We start from the raw sequence: 22,434 nt of genomic DNA, 5'->3' as shown, positions 1-22,434 counted from the left end.
CCCTCTTTTGTATCCACATTTCATAATTCCAACTTTATCCTTAACAATATAATTATTTGTTAAATTTTTAAAAATTAACGGTTATTTTTACAAGTTTTTATAAAACTATTTACTTATCTCCTTCTTTCTTTTTCTCTTATTCATCAACCGTTATTTTCTCATATTTTCTCCATACATTTCACTTTATTTTCTATAAATATAATTTTATTTTGTTCATTAACTTAATAACATTACAATATCATCCATTATTAATATAATATCATGCATATTAAAAAAATATGTACATACGACGCAATAGCGTCTGTGTTTACGCCAGTAATTTGATAAAATTGTTGGACTCAAAATAATGTATATTTAATAAGTTAATATTAATATATGTATAAACTATATTTAATGTAATTTTTTCTCATAATGATCTTGAGGGGAAAACTTATCTAAATGTAGAATGGACATAAAGCTAACCCTTTGGCTCTCTTTCAACCAAAAGTTCTCTCAATAACTACCTTATCCAAAGTTTTTAAAGTTGTGATGATTATATTTGAAAAGTTCAGATCGATGCGTAAAAAACATGAAAAGAGATATTCCATTCTGAACTAATTTTAAAACATTAAGATATTCCATTTAGAGCCACACTTAGCATAACGCCAACGGGTTGGAAATTGTTTCTTTCAAGTAATAATTAATAAGGTAGATTAATTCAGAAACTATCAGCATAGGTTATTCAGTTATTGGAATTACAAAATGTTCATATTACTATATTTTAATTTGTACATAAAAATGTATATAGAAAAAATAACTGTACCTAGAATTGCAACAAGCCAAACATGATTATTAATTTTAGTAATTTTAAGAATTAAACTGACCGATCAACTAGCTTAGAAGAAATTTACAATGTTTTTTTTTTTTATCGTTTTGAAAAATAAATTTCTTGGTATACATAATTTGGTATTATTCTGTATTTTTACAGGCAAGACTAAATTATTATTTTTGGCTAAATAAGCCTGTTTTATGTTCTTGTGTATTTTTTACTTTAGGAAAATAAAGTGAAACACAATAAAATAATTTCATTCTCGTGCTAATCAGTTATTCGAAGTATATCATCTTAAAAGTTTTATGATTCTACCTACTATTTCAATCTTATTATCAAATAACAAGTCATATTCACTTATTCAACCAAAATGTTCACAATGATTCTTAAAGGATAAGTGCGAGAAGGTTCACTACTTGAAAAAGCTTTTCAAGATAAGAACCCTAACAAGAAAAGAACTATCTTAAGACTCACAAATATGTATCTCACAAAATCATTTCATATATTCTGCCAGAGTGATTAACATATGCTTAAGCTCATTTATATAGATAATGCCACGACCTAGAAGATGGAAAGGCAACTCAAATGAGTCTAGAACTAGAAACCCAAATGTAAACATAAGACCATTTAAGCTAAATTTTAACTCAACTAATTATATGTTTAGCACTTAGTTAACTCCTACTTAACCTATGCACATGGTGGTTCCCAAATATTAGCGAAAGACAAATGGTAGTTCCTAAAATTAAGGGAAAGTTCATTATTAGAATTCCAAGAGAGACATGAGGAATGTGGAAGGAGGAAAATCCATGTGAAGTAGATACAACTACAATCACAATATTAAAAGTAACATGTGTTAGTTAGAAATTCTATACTGTCTTCTCCAAATATATGAATTGTTCATATATGTCTCTTGGTGACTCTTGGATTGTAGAATATTCTAAGAGAATTAAGAAATATTCTATTATCTAAGAGTCACATCAAGAACTTTCGTATTTATCAATGAATTTTTATTGAGGGAAATAAATTCATCGATAAAACTAAATTTATGGACAATTTTAAAATTGAATATAGACGAATATTTTCGTTGGTGATGATTCTATTAGTAAAATCTGTCGGTACGATTTGTCAGTAATATAATTAGGTTAAATATGTTTCTAGTATTTGAACTTTGACTCGAAATTGGAAGTCATCTTTGAAGGTCTATAAAAAGGCATCAAGATGTGGAAGAACACATGATAATAAGAAAAAACAAGTGTTATACAACCTTTGCACTTCGGGAGGTGTAGTCTTATGTTTTCTAAGAATATGAGGTAAATATTTACATTTAATTCTCTTAGCATCACTTTGAAGCACCTTTATATTCACTTTCATAATTCTAATGAGTTCTTCTAATGAAAATTTATTAAGATTCATCTTGTCAAACTTATCACTTTGACAATTTTTTTTTTACAGGAAATCATATCTTAACATATTTCTTGAAGCAACATTCATCTTCTAATATCTATAAGAGGGCATCAAGACGAAGAACACATGATAAAAGAAAATACAAAGTGTTATACATCCTTTGCACTTAAAAGTTCTTAATTTTTCAATAAAATCATAGTTTTCAATGTTTCTTTAGACTTTTCAAAGTTTGTTGATGATTATTTTTAACTGGAAATCATGGTTGGGATGTGATAATGTTGTCGTTGACGCAATCAAATTAGTACTACTAAACTATACCAACGTTAGTATTGCTACGATATTAGTCAACAAAATAGAAAGGGTAAAATAACCCAAAGTCGTCTCCCAACGAACACGGAATTATTTTTAACAAATTAATTCTTATAAAACTATAAAAAAGAGTTATAAAATAATAAAAATATGAGAGATAAAGATAAAAAGATAAAATAAGATAAACATAATAGTAAAGAAAAATAGGTCAATTCCACTACTTTTTCAAAATAGGATTCATCATTGGTTTCCTAAAAATTATTGTTTTTGATTTCTTGTTTAAGACTTCAATTAATCAATGTAACTTTTGAATTAATTTGTTGACGTCCTTACTTTTAATCAAAGTAACTTCTCAATCAAAAGCAAGAACTTTGTAGATTAATTATAGTAAATTTAACCAAAGTAACTTCTCAATTAAATATTACTAATCTTAATCATGTTCATTGTTTTCCCTCTTATATCTAGTAAAAAGATAATTAACCAAAGTAACTTCTTGATTAATTCTAGTATAAGTTTTCCCCTTTAATCAAAGTAATTTCTCAATTATTAGCAAAAACTCATGCAATCATATGAAAGTTTCTAAAATTAATCAAAGTAACTTCTCAATTAAAATTTAAAAACCCTTGAACTCATATGATTGTTATGTTATGTAGATTTAATATTGTGCTAACTTGCTATAATGTAAAAATCATTACTTTTACTAAATTAATAACCAAAATACATATATGAAAATAAATCACAACAAGAATCAAAAGAACAATCAAATTTATTCAAACTTCATAATCCAATTAAGAAATTACAATGGAACTAACCCCTGAAGCTTAGCCTCCCATGGAAAGCAGAATAAAATAAAATAAAAAATAGAAGAAGAGAGAGTGTTGAGCTTGTTAGTGCAAGGATTGATGCCATGTGGAATGTTTTAATTTGACAAATTTAAAAGTTGAGGATTGTCACATGGCAACATCCGAGTGCATCTAGTTTATGAGTGAAAAAAGGGATGAAAATAGACAAAGGAAGGAGTGTAGAAGTAGGTTTTGTGAGGTCCATTTGGAAAGAGGGGAGTGTATAAGTAATATATGGGGTGCAAAAGTGATTTTTCCAGAAATGAGGGCATAAATATGAACTCATCAGGATGCTTTCGTTTTCCTCCATGTTGAGCTACCCATACTATCAAACTAAAAGATTAAACTTGTTTATTTGAACTTCTTTCGATTTTTCATACATTATAGCGAGCATGTCCTTCCTCTATTTAACATATTTGAAAGAGTGTACTTCAGCATATTCGTCTTTGGATTTGACACATAAAAATGTTGTAAGCTTTTCCATTCAACAGATAGCGATGCAATTGTTCTTCATTATAGGCTTCCCTTAGTAATGATCGTTGATCTTTATCGATAAAAATGTAATTACCTTTCTCCATCACATTTAGCATATTTGCATGACATGACTCAAATAAAGATTGCATTATATTCTTCCAATGGTCATAATTTGTACCTTCAAAAAAGGTGAAAAATAGATTAAACTCTGTAAGTTTGATCGGAACATTTCTCTCATTCTGTTAAGGACTAACCTCCGAGGTAAGAGTGGTTGTAGAAGAGGAGTTGAATAGAGCCCAAAACTCTTTTTAGCTAATTATAATATAAATTGACTTTATGTAGTTTACTTGTAATTTTCTTATTAATAAAAAGTCAATAATCAAGCTAATAACTAGGTTATATACATATTGTATAGTATACCTTTCGATGTAAAATCTAATACCGAGAACCCAAGAACAACTAGAGCGCAAGGATGTTGTCGACACCACTGAAGGGTCAGACACAAAACAAGATTAGGAGGGTAACTCGTGGGCTATACTGATAAACAAGGTTATTAAGTTATTGGGGTCTTGATTAGGCCTTCGAAAAGGTAAAAGCCCATGAAAAACACTATAAATATGTATAGTAACTTGAGTAGTTGACATTCAATTAATCATACGCATTTATTAGTAAAATTGAACATTTACTTAAACGTCGGAACACATTTTACATATACCCCTACAACCCGAAGTCCACAAAGAACCCAAACGGTGAAAAACAAACCGTCTAAAACAAACATGAAAGAGAACTTTGAGAAACTAGAAATAAAGGTAGTACTCGATCCGACAAGAACACATATAATTTGGTATTAAAGTGATAACTGAAGCTATAGTTAGAGAAAAATAATAAAGTTGACACATGCATACTTGTGGATGTCGTGTAGTCTATATAAAGATTGTAAACATAGAAGTGAGACGATACATATTATCATGAAGTAGGGTAAACAATGCCAACAAAATCTTAAAGATAAAATAAAAATTAAAAATTACTTTAACTTTCATTTTTATATATGACATAAAAAAACTCCATTTCCCTATGATAAATTATTGTTGATTCTGAGGGAGTTGAACGATTTGATTCAGAAGAGTGAAAATGGTGATGCATTGTACTTGTTAACCGTGACTGACAAAAGCTTGAATTAAGACTCACGTGCATGGGAAGAAGGACCACCACTATGACAAAGAAAGGAAGCCTTCTGCCACCATTGGAACACACAACACTCTCGTGTTCTTCGCTCATCTTCACACCACATTAGTGATGATGCTGGCATGGCATGCATTCCCTTTTCTTTTCCTTTCTTTTCTTGGCTAACTTAATATTCAACAATCATACTGAATTGTAATTTATAATTTTTATATAAGACATGTTTACCTCTTTGATTCAATGTTAATATGTTCACCTTAGTGTTACTTACAATACCAAAATTATTACTTTATAAAATCCTTACTTTATTTAACAAGATGTAACTCAAAATATATTAAACATTGAAAGAATTAAATATATCAAGTTTCAACCAAACAGTTTGATTTTAAAAAAATATTCAAGGAAAAATTGTTGAATGTGCATCAATTATCTCATAGTATAAGCTATTAAGTCATTATCAAGTTCTCTCACTTGAATTACCATGTTTTTAAGTAGAAAAGTTACGTTTTGATTATAGATTAGTACATTTTTATACACTCTTGGTACACTCAATTTTAGGTATCTTGAGGTATAATTGAATTTAAATCCATTGATTTAAGTGCGATTTGTCCAATTGGGATATCTTGATCTTTGAATGAAATTATATATTAAAATCAACTTTTTAAGTCTTACTAGACAATAGTTGTTCTAGGCAGACAAAGTGCACTAAATGCTATTGTACTTGGCCAGAGAATTATTTCGGTGTTATACCGAGGTCATAGTTAGGAAAATCTGGTGGTCGGGTGGGATAAAGATACCTGATAGATCGGGGTAGGGCCGAGGATAAAAATGTCAAATAAATTATGCTCGGCATTTAGGGGATTTAGTTGATTGTTGAATAAATGTAAGGTTGTTATTATATTTAGAGATATTTTAGGGGAAAAAGATAATTTTATTTTTTATTATCTATAGGATTTAATATTTGTAACTGATTATTCTATAAATAAGAGTTTTACTCCCATGGTCAAGGGACAAATTATTTTTTACCTAAGCAAGTCGTAAGCTAGGGTTAAAAATTTTTCTTTCTTTTTGTTTTGGTTAAGAATTATCTAGCACTTTTCTTGACCAGAACATTGGCGTCCACCGTGGGGTACGGTAAAACTTGATCCTGACCCCACTAAAGAACGAGCAGAAAGAGACAGAGCTGAGGATGAATAGAGGCAGAGGTACAGCGCGAGAAGGACCGACTAGGCAGCAGATAATGTAGAGTATCCTGGAGCTGCAACGACAAAATGAGGAGATCAGACTAAAAGCGGAGGCCGATCAAATTCAGTTAGAGAAGGAGAGGGAGGAAGCTCGTAAGAAAGCAGAGGAAGATCTTCAGATTCTTCGAGAAGAGGCTCTAGGTGAGAGAGAGCGACTGCGCAAAGAAGCTGAAGAAACACACCGACGGTTAGAAGACGCACTTCAACAACATGAATAGTTGCGGAAGGCAAACGAGGAGATGCAAAATAGACTAGATGCCACCAACATTGGTTACCGATACTCCAGTCGGTTAAATCCCGAGGTTAACGACGCCTACCCTCTGTCAAATACGATCATGGAGGAGCCGATTCCCCAGAATTTCGTGACCCCAAAGATCACGCACTTCACAGGAAACTCTGATCCAGAGTTACATTTAAAAGCGTTTCAGGCTCGGATGTTGATATCAGGGGGAAACGACGCAATACGTTGTAAAATGTTTGTTGGCACGCTAGCCGAGATCGCTCTTGAATGGTTCAACACTATTCTGAGCTCCACAATCACCTTGTTTGCTGAGTTCAAACGTGCTTTCCTGGAAAGATTTTTGGCTAATAGGGCAAAACCAGTGGAGATGGCAGACATGTTTGACATACGACAGTATGCTGAAGAATCATTAAAACAGTTTCTCAATCGCTTTACCAATATTAGCATGAGAGTGGTCGATCCTAACGATGGTTTACTTGTAAAAGCCTTTGTGAAGGGGCTTCGTGCTAGTTCTTTCGGTGAATCCTTATATCGGATCCCTCCAAAGACTTTGATGGAGATAAGACAAAGAGCAGCGGTAGAAATAGAAACTGAAGAGGCCATGTGTCACAAAAAAGCAGGAGATAAGAGGGTGTTGGCTAACACAAAGAGTGAACGAGATGTTAAAACATCTCGAAGAGAAAGGACTCCACCTCGGACTAGGATGGATCGCAGGTTCGTTCCTTACTTAGCTCAGCAGAGAACTGAGTATCGTTGAACTCGAAGAATTCCCAATTTCAGATTAACTCCAGCGGAAATACTAGAAGATGCGGAAATATCTAAACATCTGCGTTATCCAAGTAACATAGGGAGGACCCTTGGGAGCCGACCGAACGCTTAGTGTAAATTTCATCAGGTAAGGGGTCACGATACTAATTCGTGTTATGCTTTAAATAATCAGCTCTCGGTGTTAACGGATAAGGGACTCATGAAGAAATACATAAAAGTATATGTGGAGCCATCTGGAACTCCTTGGGTTATCGATTTGCATGAAACACCCGTCCTAGGGGATTTCAACACGATAGCAGGAGGTTTCGCAAGAGGAGGACAAACCAGTTCGGCTAGGAAAAGATATGTAAGGAGTGTCATGACCACAGCCAAAATTGAAAGGCCGAAGAAAGTTTCATACATTGTGTTTTCAAGCGAGATCTAAAAGGAGTAGTTCCACATGAAGATGATCCTATAGTATTATCTGTTATCATGATGGGAAGGAATGTTCATAGAGTACTGGTCGATCAAGGGAGTTTGGCAGATGTGATGTTCTGGAGCACCTTTGTAGGGTTGCAAATACCGATAGATCAATTAAGACCTTTTGATGGAGTACTTGTTGGTTTCTCAGGAGATCAGGTGGAAGTCAAAGGGTATGTTGATCTCCGAACAACTTTTAGGGATAAAGAAGATGCTAAAACTATATTCATACGCTATATAGTTGTTAATGCGCCTTCGTCATATAACTTGCTGCTAGGAAGACCTTCTATCAATAAATTGGGGGTTGTAATATTGACAGTCCATTTGAAGATGAAGTTTCCTACCGATGATGGGAAATTAATCACTTTATCAGTAAATCAAGAAGTGGCTCGCAAATGTTATGAAGACAGTCTCAGGACAAGAAGGAAGGTTGCATATTCAGTTAGCACAATAGAGGTAGTCGTGGATCTCGAGTTAGATCCTAGACTAGTACATTCCGAAAGAAGACCTCAGCCCGTGGGAGAGATAAAATAAATATTCATAGAGGGCAAGAAATTAAAGATTGGAGGAGATTTGAATTTGGAACAGGAGCAACAACTTGTACAAGTGCTGAAGAATAACCTTTCTTCATTTGCTTGGAGTGTAGCAGATATGACGAGAATAGATCCTGATTTTTTTTGTCATAAACTCAATATCAATCCTTCGGCTAAACCTAAAGCTCAAAGACGTAGACGATTGAGTGGGGAGCGTGCTCAGGCCGCTGCCGAAGAGGTACGTAAACTGTTGGAAGCAACTCATATCAGGGAAATCCAGTATCCGACTTGGTTAGCAAATATGGTGATGGTAAAAATGTATAATGGAAATTGGAGGATGTGTGTTGAGTTCACTGACCTAAACAACACATGCCCAAAGGATTCTTATCATTTGCCTAACATAGATGCGTTGGTTGATAGTGCATCGGGTTGTGCTTTGTTAAGTTTTTTGGATGCTTATTCAGGTTATAATCAGATAAAAATGCATTCATTAGATGAAGATAAGATAACATTCATGGGAGGGACGTCTAATTATTGTTACCGGGTGATGCCTTTTGGGTTAAAAAAGACAGGAGCTACGTACCAAAGGTTAATGGATCGAATTTTGGTATCCATGTTAGGGCGAAATGTGCATGCCTATGTTGATGTTATGGTAGTCACCTCGGTAGAAGAAAAAAAGCATCAGGAAGATCTGAAAGAGTTATTTGTTACGATTAACAAGTATCGTCTTAAACTTAACCCCGAGAAATGTGTTTTTGGGGTTAAGGTAGGGAAGTTTCTAGGTTTCTTGCTTACGGAAAGGGGAATAGAAGCTAATCCGGACAAATGTGCAGCTATCATAAATATGAGGAGTCCAAGCAATGTTAAAGAGGTGCAGAGGTTGACGGGAAGGATGGCAGCTTTATCTCGTTTACTTGCTAAAAGTGGAGATAGGGGTTTTCCCTATTTCCAATGCTTAAAGAAAAATGAGAAATTTCAATGGACCGATCAATGTGAGGAAGTTTTTCAAAAGTTGAAAGAATATCTAAGTAAACCACCAGTATTGTGCAAACCAAAGAAGGACGCTGATCTAGCGTTATATATCTCGGTGACCGAGCATGCAGTCAGCTCGGTATTGGTACAAGAGTCCGGGGGGATCAAAAGCCTGTATATTTCGTAAGCAAGGTACTTCATGGTGCTGAGGTGAGATATCCAACTATAGAGAAGGCTGCATTGGCTATAGTGGTGTCGGCTCGGCGGTTAAGGCATTATTTCCAAAATCATAGGGTTAAAGTAATGACGGATTTGCCAATCAGGTACATACTACAAAAGCTAGATATATCAGGCAGGTTGGTTAAATGGGCAATAGAGCTTTCAGAGTATGGAATACAGTATGAATCACGAGGGCCGATCAGAGCTCAGTTTTTAGCTGATTTTCTGGTAGAATTATCTGAACCACCTGTCAGTGATCAGCAAGTTAAAGAGGTATCATGGATTTTATCTGTTGATGGGGTTTCTAACTTGAAAGGAAGCGGTGTTGGTATAGTATTAGAAGGACCAGAAGGAGTCTTGATTGAACAATCTTTGAGATTTGCTTTCAAAGCCAATAATAATCAAGCAGAGTATGAAGCTTTGATAACAGGGATGCTTTTGGCTAAAGAAATGGGTATCACCAGGTTATTGGTTAAAAGTGATTCTGCATTAGTGGCAGGTCAGGTGACGGGTGAATTCCAGGCTTGTGATCCGCAGTTAGCTAAATATTTAGAGGTGGTCCAATCTATTGCAAAAAATTTTGTTCTCTCCGAATTCGTACATGTTCCGAGAGAGAAAAATTGCCGAGCTGATCTATTATCCAAATTAGCTAGTTGTTCAAAACCAGGGCAGCATAAATCGGTGATAAGAGAAACATTGGTAGCCCCTCGGGTCGATACGCGGGAGAAATATCAAGTCTTGGAGATTTTGATGGCTGAAGAATCTTGGATGACACCTTTGAAAAGTTATCTTACGGATAACTAGTTACCTGAGGATGTGGATGAGGCGCGCAAAATAAAGAAAAACTCAAGTCGATATACATTGATCGATGGCCATTTGTTTAGGTATGGATTTTTTAGACCTTTGTTGATTTGTGTAGGTATGAGGGAGGCATCTCGACTCATGGCCGAGCTCCATGAGGGCATATGTGGAAGTCATATCGGAGGGAGAGAATTAATGTTACGGATGGTGCGGGGTGGGTTTTGGCCCACTATGAAGAATGACTGTATGGAGTATGTCAGGAAATGTGAGTCGTGTTAGAAACATGTTGACTGGAGCCATGCACCGCCTGAGGTGTTGCATTCTATTAATACACCTTGGCCATTTCACACTTGGGGAATAGACATTTTAGGCTCATTTCCTAAAGGGGTGAGACAGCTTAAGTTTTTGATTGTTGCTGTGGAATATTTTACAAAGTGGATTGAAGTCGAGCCGGTTGCTGTGATTTCGGGTAGTCAGGTTCGGGAATTTATCTGGAAGAACATAATATGCTGATTCGGTGTTCCATGCCGAATTATTTCGGACAATGGGACTCAGTTTGCATGTTCACAGGTAAGACAATTATGTGATGAAGTTGGGATTAAGCAGGTTTTCTCTTCTGTGGAGCATCCTCAAACGAATGGTCAAGCTGAGGCAGCTAATAAGGTGATATTAAGGGGTGTGAAACGAAGACTGGTGGCAGTGAAAGGGGAATGGCCAAATGAGATACATCGAGTGTTATGGGCATATCATACCACACCTCAGTCGTCTACCCGAGAGACTCCATTTACTCTGGTATACGGCACAGACGCAATGATACATATGGAAATCACGGAGAACACTAGAGAGTAAGGTCGTTTAATGAGGAAGTTTCTGAAGTTGGGCTTCGCGCAAACCTTGATGTTATAGAAGAAGTCAGGGAATTGGCACAGATTTCGGGCGAAGCAATGAAGAGGAGATTATAAAGAAGGTACAACACTAAGGTAATACCTCGAAGTTTCCAAGCGCAAGATTTAATGTTAAGGAAAGCACAGTTAATTCAGATGGATAGTAAGTTGGCGCCAAAGTGGATCGGGCCTTATCGTGTTAAAGAAGTGTTGGGGGAAGGAGCTTACAAATTAGAGACGTTAGAGGGAAAGGAGATACCACGGACATGGAATGCAGCAAATTTGCGTTTTTATTTTAGTTAAATTATTCTGCTTTGTAAGCTATTTTTATTCTTTGTTTTTTTTCAAAATATAATGTTATTCAGCGTTACTTTTTTATTCCAAGCCGAGTTGCTTGAGGTTTAAAAGAGCCTTTGTGTTCTATTCCAAGCCGAGTTGCTTGAGGTTTAAAAGAGCTTTTGTGCTCTATTCCAAGTCGAGTTGCTTGAGGTTTAAAAGAGCCTTTGTGTTCTATTCCAAGCCGAGTTGCTTGAGGTTTAAAAGAGCCTTTGTGTTCTATACCAAGCCGAGTTGCTTGAGGTTTAAAAAAAGCCTTTGTGTTCTATTCCAAGCCGAGTTGCTTGAGGTTTAAAAGAGCCTACGTGCTCTATTCCAAGCCGAGTTGCTTGAGGTTTAAAAGAGCCTTTGTGTTCTATTCCAAGCCGAGTTGCTTGAGGTTTAAAAGAGCCTTTGTGTTCTATTCCAAGCCGAGTTGCTTGAGGTTTAAAAGAGCCTTTGTGTTCTATACCAAGCCGAGTTGCTTGAGGTTTAAAAAGAGCCTTTGTGTTCTATTCCAAGCCGAGTTGCTTGAGGTTTAAAAGAGCCTACGTGTTCTATTCCAAGCCGAGTTGCTTGAGGTTTAAAAGAGCCTTTGTGTTCTATTCCAAGCCGAGTTGCTTGAGGTTTAAAAGAGCTTTTGTGCTCTATTCCAAGTCGAGTTGCTTGAGGTTTAAAAGAGCCTTTGTGTTCTATTCCAAGCCGAGTTGCTTGAGGTTTAAAAAGAGCCTTTGTGTTCTATTCCAAGCCTAGTTGCTTGGGGTTTAAAAGAGCCTACGTGCTCTATTCCAAGCCGAGTTACTTGAGGTACAAAAACTCATTAGTAATAGTGGTGTATGGTTGGTGTGACTGAGAGCTCGGTTAATAGCCGAGGTTATTAGTAGTAGGAGATTAGAAATTGGTTAAAAGTTGGTGTAACTGAGAGCTCAGTTAATAACCGAGGTTAATAGTAGTGGGAGATTAGAAATTGGTTACTAGTTGTTGTAACTGAGAGCTCAGTTAAAAAATAACGTTATAGGTGGTAGGCGAGAAGTATAGAAATTAGTTTGTAGCTGATTTAATTAAGGGCTCGATTAACAATCAAGATTGTTGATAGAAGTTGTGAAGTTTATAACTTGGCTAATGGTGTAATTGGGAGCTCGGTTAAAAATCGAGATTGGTTGTACAATTTAAAACTTAAATAATAAACAAGTTAGTTAATAGGTTAATTAGAGTCAAGTATCAAGTTAAAGGCTTAGGAAAATAAATTGGATAGGCAGGAGAAGTAATAGCAAGATCCTGAAAAATAGGAAATAAGACTAAGTATTAAATAAAACGATGAGAATATTGTTCGCAATTTTAACATAAATAGTCTGGTGTGAAGAAGTAGTATGTTAAAAACCAAGCAAGTAATACAAGGAGAATGTCGAGCTACAAAATAGGGAGTTTTAAATAGAGTTCTAGTCATCGGTCTCCACCAGTTCCCCGTTAACTACAGATTTAGAGATGTCTGCTGGGGATAAATCGGCATCAGAGCAAAGAACACGGACTTGGTCAAGTGCGAGTTGAAATCCCATATTTAGGGAAGAGTCGATTTGATCTTTGAGAAGTTCCGAGCTGTTTAGGAGAATTTTCTCTTTGAGGTTCCAGCTTTGTTTCTCGACTTCCAGAGCTTTCAGCTGGTTGTTTAAATCAACAAGTAGTTCGTCTTTTTTCTTCACTTGAGTTGTTAGTTCGATGACCTCGGCAGCAAGACGAGAGTTTTCGGTTTGAGAAAGCACAAAAGATTGCTCTTTTTGTTCTAAGTCCAGGGATTTCTGAGTGGATAAATGGGTGAATTGGTCCATCAGCATGAAACTAGATGCTTCGGCCTTATGGAGATTAGCCAGGATGCTCTCGTGAAGAGTTTTGAGGTCTTGGGTCTTTAGCAGATGGGCGTCATGACGGAGATAGTTGTGTTTCCGACCATGTTGGGAATGAAGGAATTGGGGGTGCCAAAAGCTCATTTCAGTGTCATCCACGGTTTACTGAGGGGCTAGTTGAATCTGAGAGGTTGAATGTTGTGAGGTTGCTTCGACTATCTTTCTACCTCGAGATTTGAATTTTCGGGTCAGGGGTTCGAGATCGGGTTCCGATGTCTCTTCATGGAATTCGATGTGAGGCGGAGGTGAGGAAGGACTAGCACCGATTGTTATTGTTTTTTGTTTCTTGAGTTGGCGAGCTCGTTTTAGCATATCTTCATGAGACATTGCCATTAGACTTTCTGCAAAAGTGGGTGAAATTAGATAAATGAGAGGTGATATTGATTGCAAAATAGTGAAAAGTCAGTAGTAAAGTAAGTACCGATGTGGAATTTTAGATCCACCACTCGGAATTCCAGCTCTAATAATTTTCGAGTATCAAAAATAACATCCAGTTGTTCCAGCATCAGGCAGTCTTTTTCTCAGAAGGGTCCAGGTCTTCTAATTGCCGAGGGGTTTGAAGGTTGGGCGATTGACACCAATATAAAGGGAAACCTTCTAGGAGGGAAGGGTTGTGATAGGGGGCTACTATTTTTATAAAAATACCCTTAAAACCCTTGTAGGAGGAAGAGTTGTATAGGGTTAGGAGAGCTCAGCCACTGACTCCACTAAGGGATGCCCACAGTTGCTTATGCGGAGCTTGTAATTTAAAGAAGAAACATGTTGCTTGAGGGGGTGATTCCGAAATGGGTACATAGAATTTGAAAGGCACGAATAAAAGCCCAGCTGTTAGGGTGTAATTGGCATGGGGAAACATTCAAAATGGTGAGGAGTTCTTTTTCAAAGGTATGGAAGGGGAGTCGTAAACCTAGTTTTTCAAATAGGGTAACATACATATAGGTAAACCTTTGTGGGGAAATGGGAAATAAATTGTTATCTCTGCAAATAGGTTCATCACCATCACAGGTAACAACGGCTACATCAGTTTTGTTGCTTTTACACAAGGATCGGTGGCATCTAAAGGCTCTGATCCTAGTAAGGGTGGTCATAGATGAGGTTTCCTTGCGTAAAGCCTGAGGATCCCAGGAGTAGAGGGAATTATAATAGGTATTCATAGAGGATGGTTACAGTTGCAGTGTGGTAAGGGTTTCAGCAGAGTAAAGATAATCAGGGAAAAGGGAAATACAATCGCAAAGCTAAAACACAGTACAAAAAAAAGATAATGCATAAGAAGCAGATAAGGGAAGCAGGGGGATAAGCATGCGATTTGAAGATAAGGGTGGAAAGAAGAATACCTGGAGGGAGGAAATAGCGGTTGAGAAAGGATAGGTGAAAGCGGAAGGAGCGTGGGCGTAGAGAGTGAGAAGATGAAGGGTTATTTACGGTTGCGTAGGTTAAGAGGGAGATGAGCAGTGGTTGAAATTTAAAAAGGAGAGGAAAAAAAGACCGTTAGATGGCTTACACGTGGTTGCGAATATGCAAGGGGCAATTATGATTTTATGGGAAATGGTGAGGAGCAGTTATTGAAAAGACAACTCCTGCTTTTCTCGTTCTTGAGACGAGGAAATGCAGAAGTTGGAGAGTTGTGTACTCGGCCAGAGAATTATTTCGGTGTTATACCGAGGTCATAGTTAGGAAAATCTGGTGGTCGGGTGGGATAAAAGATACCTGATAGATCGGGGTAGGGCCGAGGATAAAAATGTCAAATAAATTATGCTCAGCATTTAGGGGATTTAGTTGATTGTTGAATAAATGTAAGGTTGTTATTATATTTAGAGATATTTTAGGGGAAAAGGATAATTTTATTTTGTATTATCTATAGGATTTAATATTTGTAATTGATTATTCTATAAATAAGAGTTTTACTCCCATGGTCAGGGGACAGATTATTTTTGACCTAAGCAAGTCGTAAGCTAGGGTTAAAAAATTTTCTTTCTTTTTGTTTTGGTTAAGAATTATCTGGCACTTTTCTTGACCAGAACAGCTCTAGTTAGAAAAGTCTAATATGTTGAAACCCATTAAACGACTTGATAATTTATTTGAGTTGAGTTTTGATTATGTTTTATAATTTCATAAATGTTTCTTGAGTTGTAATGTGTGCTTTGTGAAGTGAAAGCAAGTTTATAGATTGTCTACATATGGTACAAGGCTGAATTGTTTAATGCCCTGTAAACAATACAAGCATGGCTAAATTGGAGATTTTTCAATATGAGAAGCTAAGATAATAAGCTTGAAGAAGAAATAAAGTGTTCTTAAAGATAGAGAAGAGAAGATTATAAAGGACAAGTCATATTGAAGTCATTTAATCAAGGTATCCTCTGACCAATGTCTTGTTGAAGTCGTCTAGTCAGTACATTATTAGATTTGTCTGACACACTTCACTAGACTCGTCTACTTAGTGTTTCACCATAATTGTCTTATGATATCGTCTATTAGGTGTATTGTCTGACGAACTCATTTAGTATGAATCGTCTGATGAACTCATTTAGTATGAATCGTCTAATGAAATCATTTGATGGACTCATCTAATGTATTCGTATAATGCACTTGTCTGGTGTACTCATCGAATGCACTCATTTGATAGACTCGTCTAACATATATTGTCAAGAGAACCTCGTCTACAAATATCGTCTGAATCCCTGGGTAGAGATGGTATAACAAGCTTAGGCCTAGCAAGTCACCAAAATTTTGGCAAGTCAGGTTGGAGTTTTCAACTTGCCAAGTCGCTTTGACCCATCTCGCCAACCTACTTTTTATTTTTAATAAAAATTTAAATAAAAAATACTTTAAAAATTTAATTTTTGTGTAGTATATTACTTAAAGGACGCAAATATACAATGATATTGTAACTTAAATCGTTAACACTTACATATTAATTTCAAATTTTTAATTATAATGGAGTAATTTAATATGTAAAGATAATAATTTCATTTTAATTTATTTCATTAAAGACATTAAATAATCAAATAAAACTTATAAAATATTTATAGTGTAATTTTAATATATACATATATATAAACATATTTTAAAAATACAAAATGGAAAAAAATATTTTGGCAGGTTGAAGATTTTTAGCCTATTTTGCTACAACGGTCCAGTCCACCCCACCTGCTTTTGGTAGGCCAATGGTAGGATAGGAAAAAATGGGTCATATTAGTCCAATTTGCCACCCCAAGCATTAGGGGCCCATTGGATCCTCTCTTGAGTTTATTTTTTTGCCCATGAAAGTTGTTGTTAAGATTTTGTTCTACGTGAGATTTAAGGAACATCTTGACACAAGATAACATTAGAGATAACATTGTATCTATGAACTTAAAATTGATCTTTAATCCCTTAATTCTCTATACAATATCTACACGAAATTTGTCAATGTAAAGCCAATTCTAATATGCATTTTACAATTGAAGTGGCTAGTGTGGATTCATTAAGCGAAGCTTAAGCTTTGTGTTTCTAAGCAACATAAGTGATCATTCATAATTGTTATAATTGAGCCACCATCGCTTCTCCCATCGATTGATCACCTCATCCACCTATCCATCTCACTTCCTCACTCTTGAGTGGTCTTCCTCATGGAAGACTAAATCTTCTTAGGTTGATACTATTGTAACTTCATAGTTGATTTTGAGGTTTAGTGCAATAAATGTGTTGATCTTTTATTTTATTCAAACAAAGTATATTTTTCTCTATTCCTTTTTGGTTTTGTTTTTTGTTCATAAGACTATATTATAATGTTTGGTTATAATTCAATCTTATTAGTTAGAATTCTTTTTAGTTTTCTATTAATCTTTTGTTTAACTAAAAGAGAAGTCCTTCATATGTATACATTGTAACTTACGAGGTATAACACACTTCATTCATAGATATTAGAATGAGTGTAGTGTGACTAGGATTCCACTCGTAGGAGTTGGAACAAATGAAAAACTATATGAATTAATTAATGTATGTGTTGGAAGTCTCACATCGACTAAAGATAAGGCAATTTCATAGTATATAAGGTGAAAACCTCACCTTATAAGCCGATTTTGTGGGGTTGAGTTAGGCTTAAAACCCACTTCTAACATGGTATTAGAGCCATTATTTAAGAAAAAAAGTCTATCCTAGCGAGATTTCTTGGACACTCTATTCCACCCGCTATCGGGCTGCTAACGGAGCACCCATTAATTTCTAGTCTCACGCACGAGATGATACATCGGCGTGAGGGGGTGTGTTGGAAGTCACACATCGACTAGAAATAAGGCAATTTCATAGTATATAAGTAAGGTGCAAACCTCACCTTACAAGCTGATTTTGTGGGTTGAGTTAGACTTAAAACTCATTTCTAACAGTCTGGTTGGTTAATTCAAACTTATACACTTGTTTGTTGAAGTAAAAAAGTAAAAGAAAAGAGTAAGACTTGACACTTGGAACATGTGAAGTCTAAACAAAGTCTTACTTGTAGTCATTGGAATAATTTAGAGTCTTAACTAATTAATTTATGTTTACTTATTTAATTTGAAGTCATTATTTATAAATTAAATAAATAATGTGATAGCCAATGAAAAACTTGACTGTAAAAATTTTGGAGAATCAACTTGTCCTTTCATATTTGATTTTATTTATTTTTATCATGTATTGCTTAAAAACCTCCTTTCTTTCCTGAATTTGTATTTCTAACAATTCTATGTACTTTTATAAAAGTTGTTAGTTCTTATTCGAATTTGTTGGAAGACAACTTTGTCATATTTTAATCAATTTTATCTGTGGTTGAACTCTTCATATGATGAGGCATACGAAGTTAATTATAGAATGTACAAAGCAATTTTCCGAAATATTAGTGAAGCTTTGAGGAATCCTCAATAAATGCCATGATTTCTTAATTAAAAATTATTTAAATATAATTGTAAGATAGTTAAACTTAATGTCTTCAATTCTGAAATATATTCTATTTTTTTATTTTTACAAAATTTTCTTTGACTGTTAATTTTTGTAAGAATTCCTTTTTAGATTTGAGAACTGTTATTTTGCTTTGGGAAAAGTAAATTTTTTATTTTTATTATTATGTACATAATTTAGAATGTGAAAATTTTAACAATGTTTTACATTCTTAAAATTACTTTGTGAAATCAAACATACGAGCATCTTAAATGAGGTTAACCTAGGACCATATTATCGATTATTTTATTGACAGAAATCAGGTCCTAAATGTACAAGCACTCATTGATTATTAACTTTCAAAAAAAAAAAAAAAGCTTAACATCTGATAGTTTCTTATCTTGCGGAAAAAAAAAATAACAAATTATTATGGGACTCAAATTTTATCTTATCCCAACCTTTGAACATCTCGGACGAATGCTCTTCGACTTTCTCTAACATATCTTCATATCTTGGTGCTTGATAGAACATTATGAGGATTACCTGCAAACAGGATTCTGACGATCAAGTCAGCAAAAAGCTCTCAAAGTCAAATCTCAGTTCTTAGCACTAATGAATTGTGTACCTTTTATTGATGGGATCCACTCTTATTTATAGGAGATTAATCATATTTTACTAGTTTTAAGTTATGGGTTGGGCCTCCATTGGGCTCATATGGGCCTGATTAAGCCCAGGCCTCAGGTTCCACGTTTTCCCTATGGGTTTAACTATTTTATTCAAATTAAAGTAGGGGCTACTGGTTAGGAGAAGACTGTGTAGTTTAGCGAATATGGTTCTGAAGTGTTTTTTCCTGTGTAGTATTATCTTAAGTTCAATAAGAACTTAGTTAAAGGCTTTTTAATAAGTTAGCGGTCCATTTATAAGTTAGCAGTTCGATCCGAGTATTGTGATATAATGGCTAACTTAGCCATTGGTTCATGGCGGTTAATCTAGCCAATATGGTATAGTTCCATATTGAATTTAAATGTTATATAATAATTTAATTATTTAGCAATGATGGAGTCATGGTTATCACAAACAATCATAATTATATAAGAGAAGAAGTGGTCTTCAATAAGTATTTAACTATTATTTACTAAAAACATTGGATTGGTTGACACCTTAATTGGTATAAAATATTTTTTTATATCAGTTGACACCTTAACTAATATAAAATGTGATACTTTTATACTGATTGGTGCCTTAACCAGTATAATAAATAATACTTTTTATACCGATTGACGTCTTAACGAGTATGAAAAGTAACTCTTTAAATAAAATTTCTCATTTACAATTAGATTTTCTACGTTGAATTTAGAATCGGTATAAAAAGTTTAAACTTTCTATATTGTCTATATCTATACTAATTCTAGAATAAATATAGAAAATCTTTTTTAACCAATCTAGAAAGACTTTCCTACAATGCATTGATAAATGTAACAAGCTATACTTAATTTACTTGAGCTAAATGATATTTCATATTAGTTATAAGCTACAAGTCAAGATTAAAAATAATTTGAATAAATTTTTTCTTCTACTTTCTACAACGACTTTTAAAGATAAAACTATAAAGGAGTTTTAGATTTTGTATAAAAAATGTCAATGATTGAAATACTTTTCATAGTTTTTATTAACTCCTGACGTTGAAACACCAACAATATATATAAAAAAATACTTTTAAAACTAATTTATTAGTTGAAGTACCTTTTATAATTTTTATCAATCTTAATAATGTTATCTCAATCGATTTCATATTAGAATATTATTAATACACTAAAAGTCATTAGAACATTACTAATATAGGAAGAGTCATTTTAAAAGTAATTTGCTGAACGAAGTACTTTTCATCTGTGTGGACCGGATGCATTTCTCAATGAATATCTGTAACAGCCAAATTAATATAAAGTATTATTAAATGGTTTGTGGCCATAAATTAGCAAACTAAGCTGAATTTCGTCTAATGATGTCTTTGACATGTGGAAAAAATAAGATTAAATTGAATGTAACTAGGCCAAATAACCTTCGGACATGTCTCTCATATTTGTTTGTTATAACTGTCATTAATGTCAATGCACAGAAACATTAAATAATGAAGAAGAAAATAACATGTGTGAGTAGGAAGGTCCCATTAATGTGTTTCTCACTTTATTATTTTATTGACAATAAATTTGGTTAGATGTTATGTCCAATCTCAGTTGCCAAAAGACAGCTTCAAGTAAACTTTGAGAATCTGCACCTTGTTTTCTTGCAGGATATAGTTCCATTATTATTATTTTTTTCTCTCTTCAGAATCAACCACTACACTGCAACTTTCTATCAGTGTTACCAAGAACACATGACAAAGCTAGAAACTTCTTCTCCAAGCTCACTATCCTCAAAGCTAAGAATCAACAGAGATTCACATGCGATCTCAAAGTTGAAGTCAGAGATTAGAATAGTTCATGTGTTTGCTCCTAAAATAATTGAAATTGATGCTGCTAATTTCAGAGAGTTAGTTCAAAGACTCACCGGAAAACCAGAAGAAGGGAGCGGTGGAAGCAAGTCCAAAACTGCACCAACCAAAGATGCCATGGATTCAAACCCGAAGGAGGCGTTGATGGTTCATGATGAAGAGGAGTTTCTGAGTCTGCAAAATGGGGTAGGGGTGAAGGATGAACATGAAGAGGAAGAAGGTAAAGATGGTCTATGGAGATCGAAGTTAAACGAGAAGTTCAGTGGTTTTCTTGATGGGTTCTCAGAATTTGATTCTTTGCTGAATGAGTTAAGCACTGCGCCGGAGGTGAATCATAGTTAAAGACAGGTTTTAATATGTTGTTGTTTGTGTTTCTTGACGATGTGTGAATTATCATGAAAATGAGTCGCTGAAGAACTGATGTTTCATAATGTTTCTGATATTTTGATCTAGTGCATGTGTGTTGATGTTATTCATTAACATCAGTTGCTATAAAACTTTGTTGTGTGTATATTAGTTGTCTTATTTCATCTCTTTCAGCTGGCAGGTCTTTCACATACCAATTTTCTACAAACAATTTTTCCTGGTGTAGGTTTTTTTTTCTCTCTAGACATGTTTTTTCCTTCTTGGAATCATTCCCAGTGGATCCATAAGGAATATATGCACTTTTGTTGACTAAATTATATCGGTCATTGGAAACAAAATTATAAATCGAGCTTTGACAATATTGGAGTAATAATTTTGTTTGTCATGTGATAAAAGGAAGATTTACTATACAACAGCGGTAAGATACGAACTAATTATATGCTGCTTAACTTTCTCATATTCATTTAATGTGAAACTTAAATTCACTTGTATTCATAACAATCGTTCCTTTAAGGACAAGTTCCTTCCACATTGGTACACTGCACAAAAACTTTTTCAATCACGAGTACCTTAGTGATGACCATTTTATACGCTTCCCTGAAAACCCTACCAGAAAGACTTTTTGATACAAGGATCTATGAGGGAAAACAACAATAGAAACTGGCAACAATAATTACAAAAGAGAATACTCATATTTTTAACATGGGAGCTCTCAAAGTGAGAAGTAAAATCTCACGGGTACAAGCCAATCAATCCAACTCCACTAAGATTAAATATGAATACAAGAGAGTCAAATCAAAAACACAAATAAGTGTATACAACCAACCAATACACCAAAACAATAATGCTCTCAAATTTGGACAAGGAAGAGAAACCTAAAATAGAACAATAGTGCAAAACTGATTTCTTTAACTATAATGACCTCCACTTGATGACTCCAACGATCAAAATGAAGAAATTGATCATGTAAACATGCTGTCGAAATTCCAACTTAATCCAATGGTGAACGAAGCAGTAATTGTAATTAGGTGGCTCTCTGAATGTGCCAACAAATGTTTTCCCTACTTTCTCACTTCCAAAGGTTGCGACTTTTACCCACTCTCTTAACCTAAAACACCCTTTCCACTTATGTTAATTGGAACTAAATGGGCTTGACTAGATTGGATTTTTTTAGACAGATGGAAGTCCAATCCAAAATCATGATCCCTATAATTTTTGTTGGAGTCCAACAAGTTTATGGGCTAAAAAACCATTAGTTCATGAGACACCTAAAGTATGAAAGGTATATGTGCGTAAAAGAAAGAAAGGAAATCTTCAAGTTTAAATGGCTC

General features: G+C 34.6%; 3 protein-coding genes across 3 annotated transcripts; all 3 read left to right on the top strand.

The window, feature by feature from the left end:
- The first annotated feature begins 6,502 nt into the window (after window positions 1-6,502).
- LOC114187647 lies at window positions 6,503-7,261 on the top strand. Its single transcript, XM_028075954.1, has one exon. It carries the CDS (start codon window positions 6,503-6,505, stop codon window positions 7,259-7,261), a length of 759 nt encoding a protein of 252 aa, XP_027931755.1.
- Window positions 7,262-9,539: 2,278 nt separating this feature from the next.
- Window positions 9,540-11,105, top strand: LOC114187631. Its single transcript, XM_028075929.1, has 4 exons — window positions 9,540-10,239; window positions 10,375-10,521; window positions 10,618-10,733; window positions 10,827-11,105. The coding sequence occupies exons 1-4, from the start codon at window positions 9,540-9,542 to the stop codon at window positions 11,103-11,105; spliced, it is 1,242 nt and encodes a 413-aa protein (XP_027931730.1).
- A 9,376-nt stretch (window positions 11,106-20,481) lies between these two features.
- LOC114163225 (VQ motif-containing protein 17-like) lies at window positions 20,482-21,248 on the top strand. Its single transcript, XM_028047407.1, has one exon. The coding sequence runs from the start codon at window positions 20,621-20,623 to the stop codon at window positions 21,077-21,079; it is 459 nt and encodes a 152-aa protein (XP_027903208.1). The 5' UTR covers window positions 20,482-20,620; the 3' UTR covers window positions 21,080-21,248.
- The last annotated feature ends 1,186 nt before the right edge of the window (window positions 21,249-22,434 follow it).

The sequence above is a fragment of the Vigna unguiculata genome, chromosome 1 (genome assembly GCF_004118075.2).
Source record: "Vigna unguiculata cultivar IT97K-499-35 chromosome 1, ASM411807v1, whole genome shotgun sequence".
NCBI classification, from domain to species: domain Eukaryota; kingdom Viridiplantae; phylum Streptophyta; class Magnoliopsida; order Fabales; family Fabaceae; genus Vigna; species Vigna unguiculata.
The sequence above is the reverse complement of the archived record's forward strand: the minus strand, read 5'-3'. Positions and strand labels throughout refer to the sequence as shown.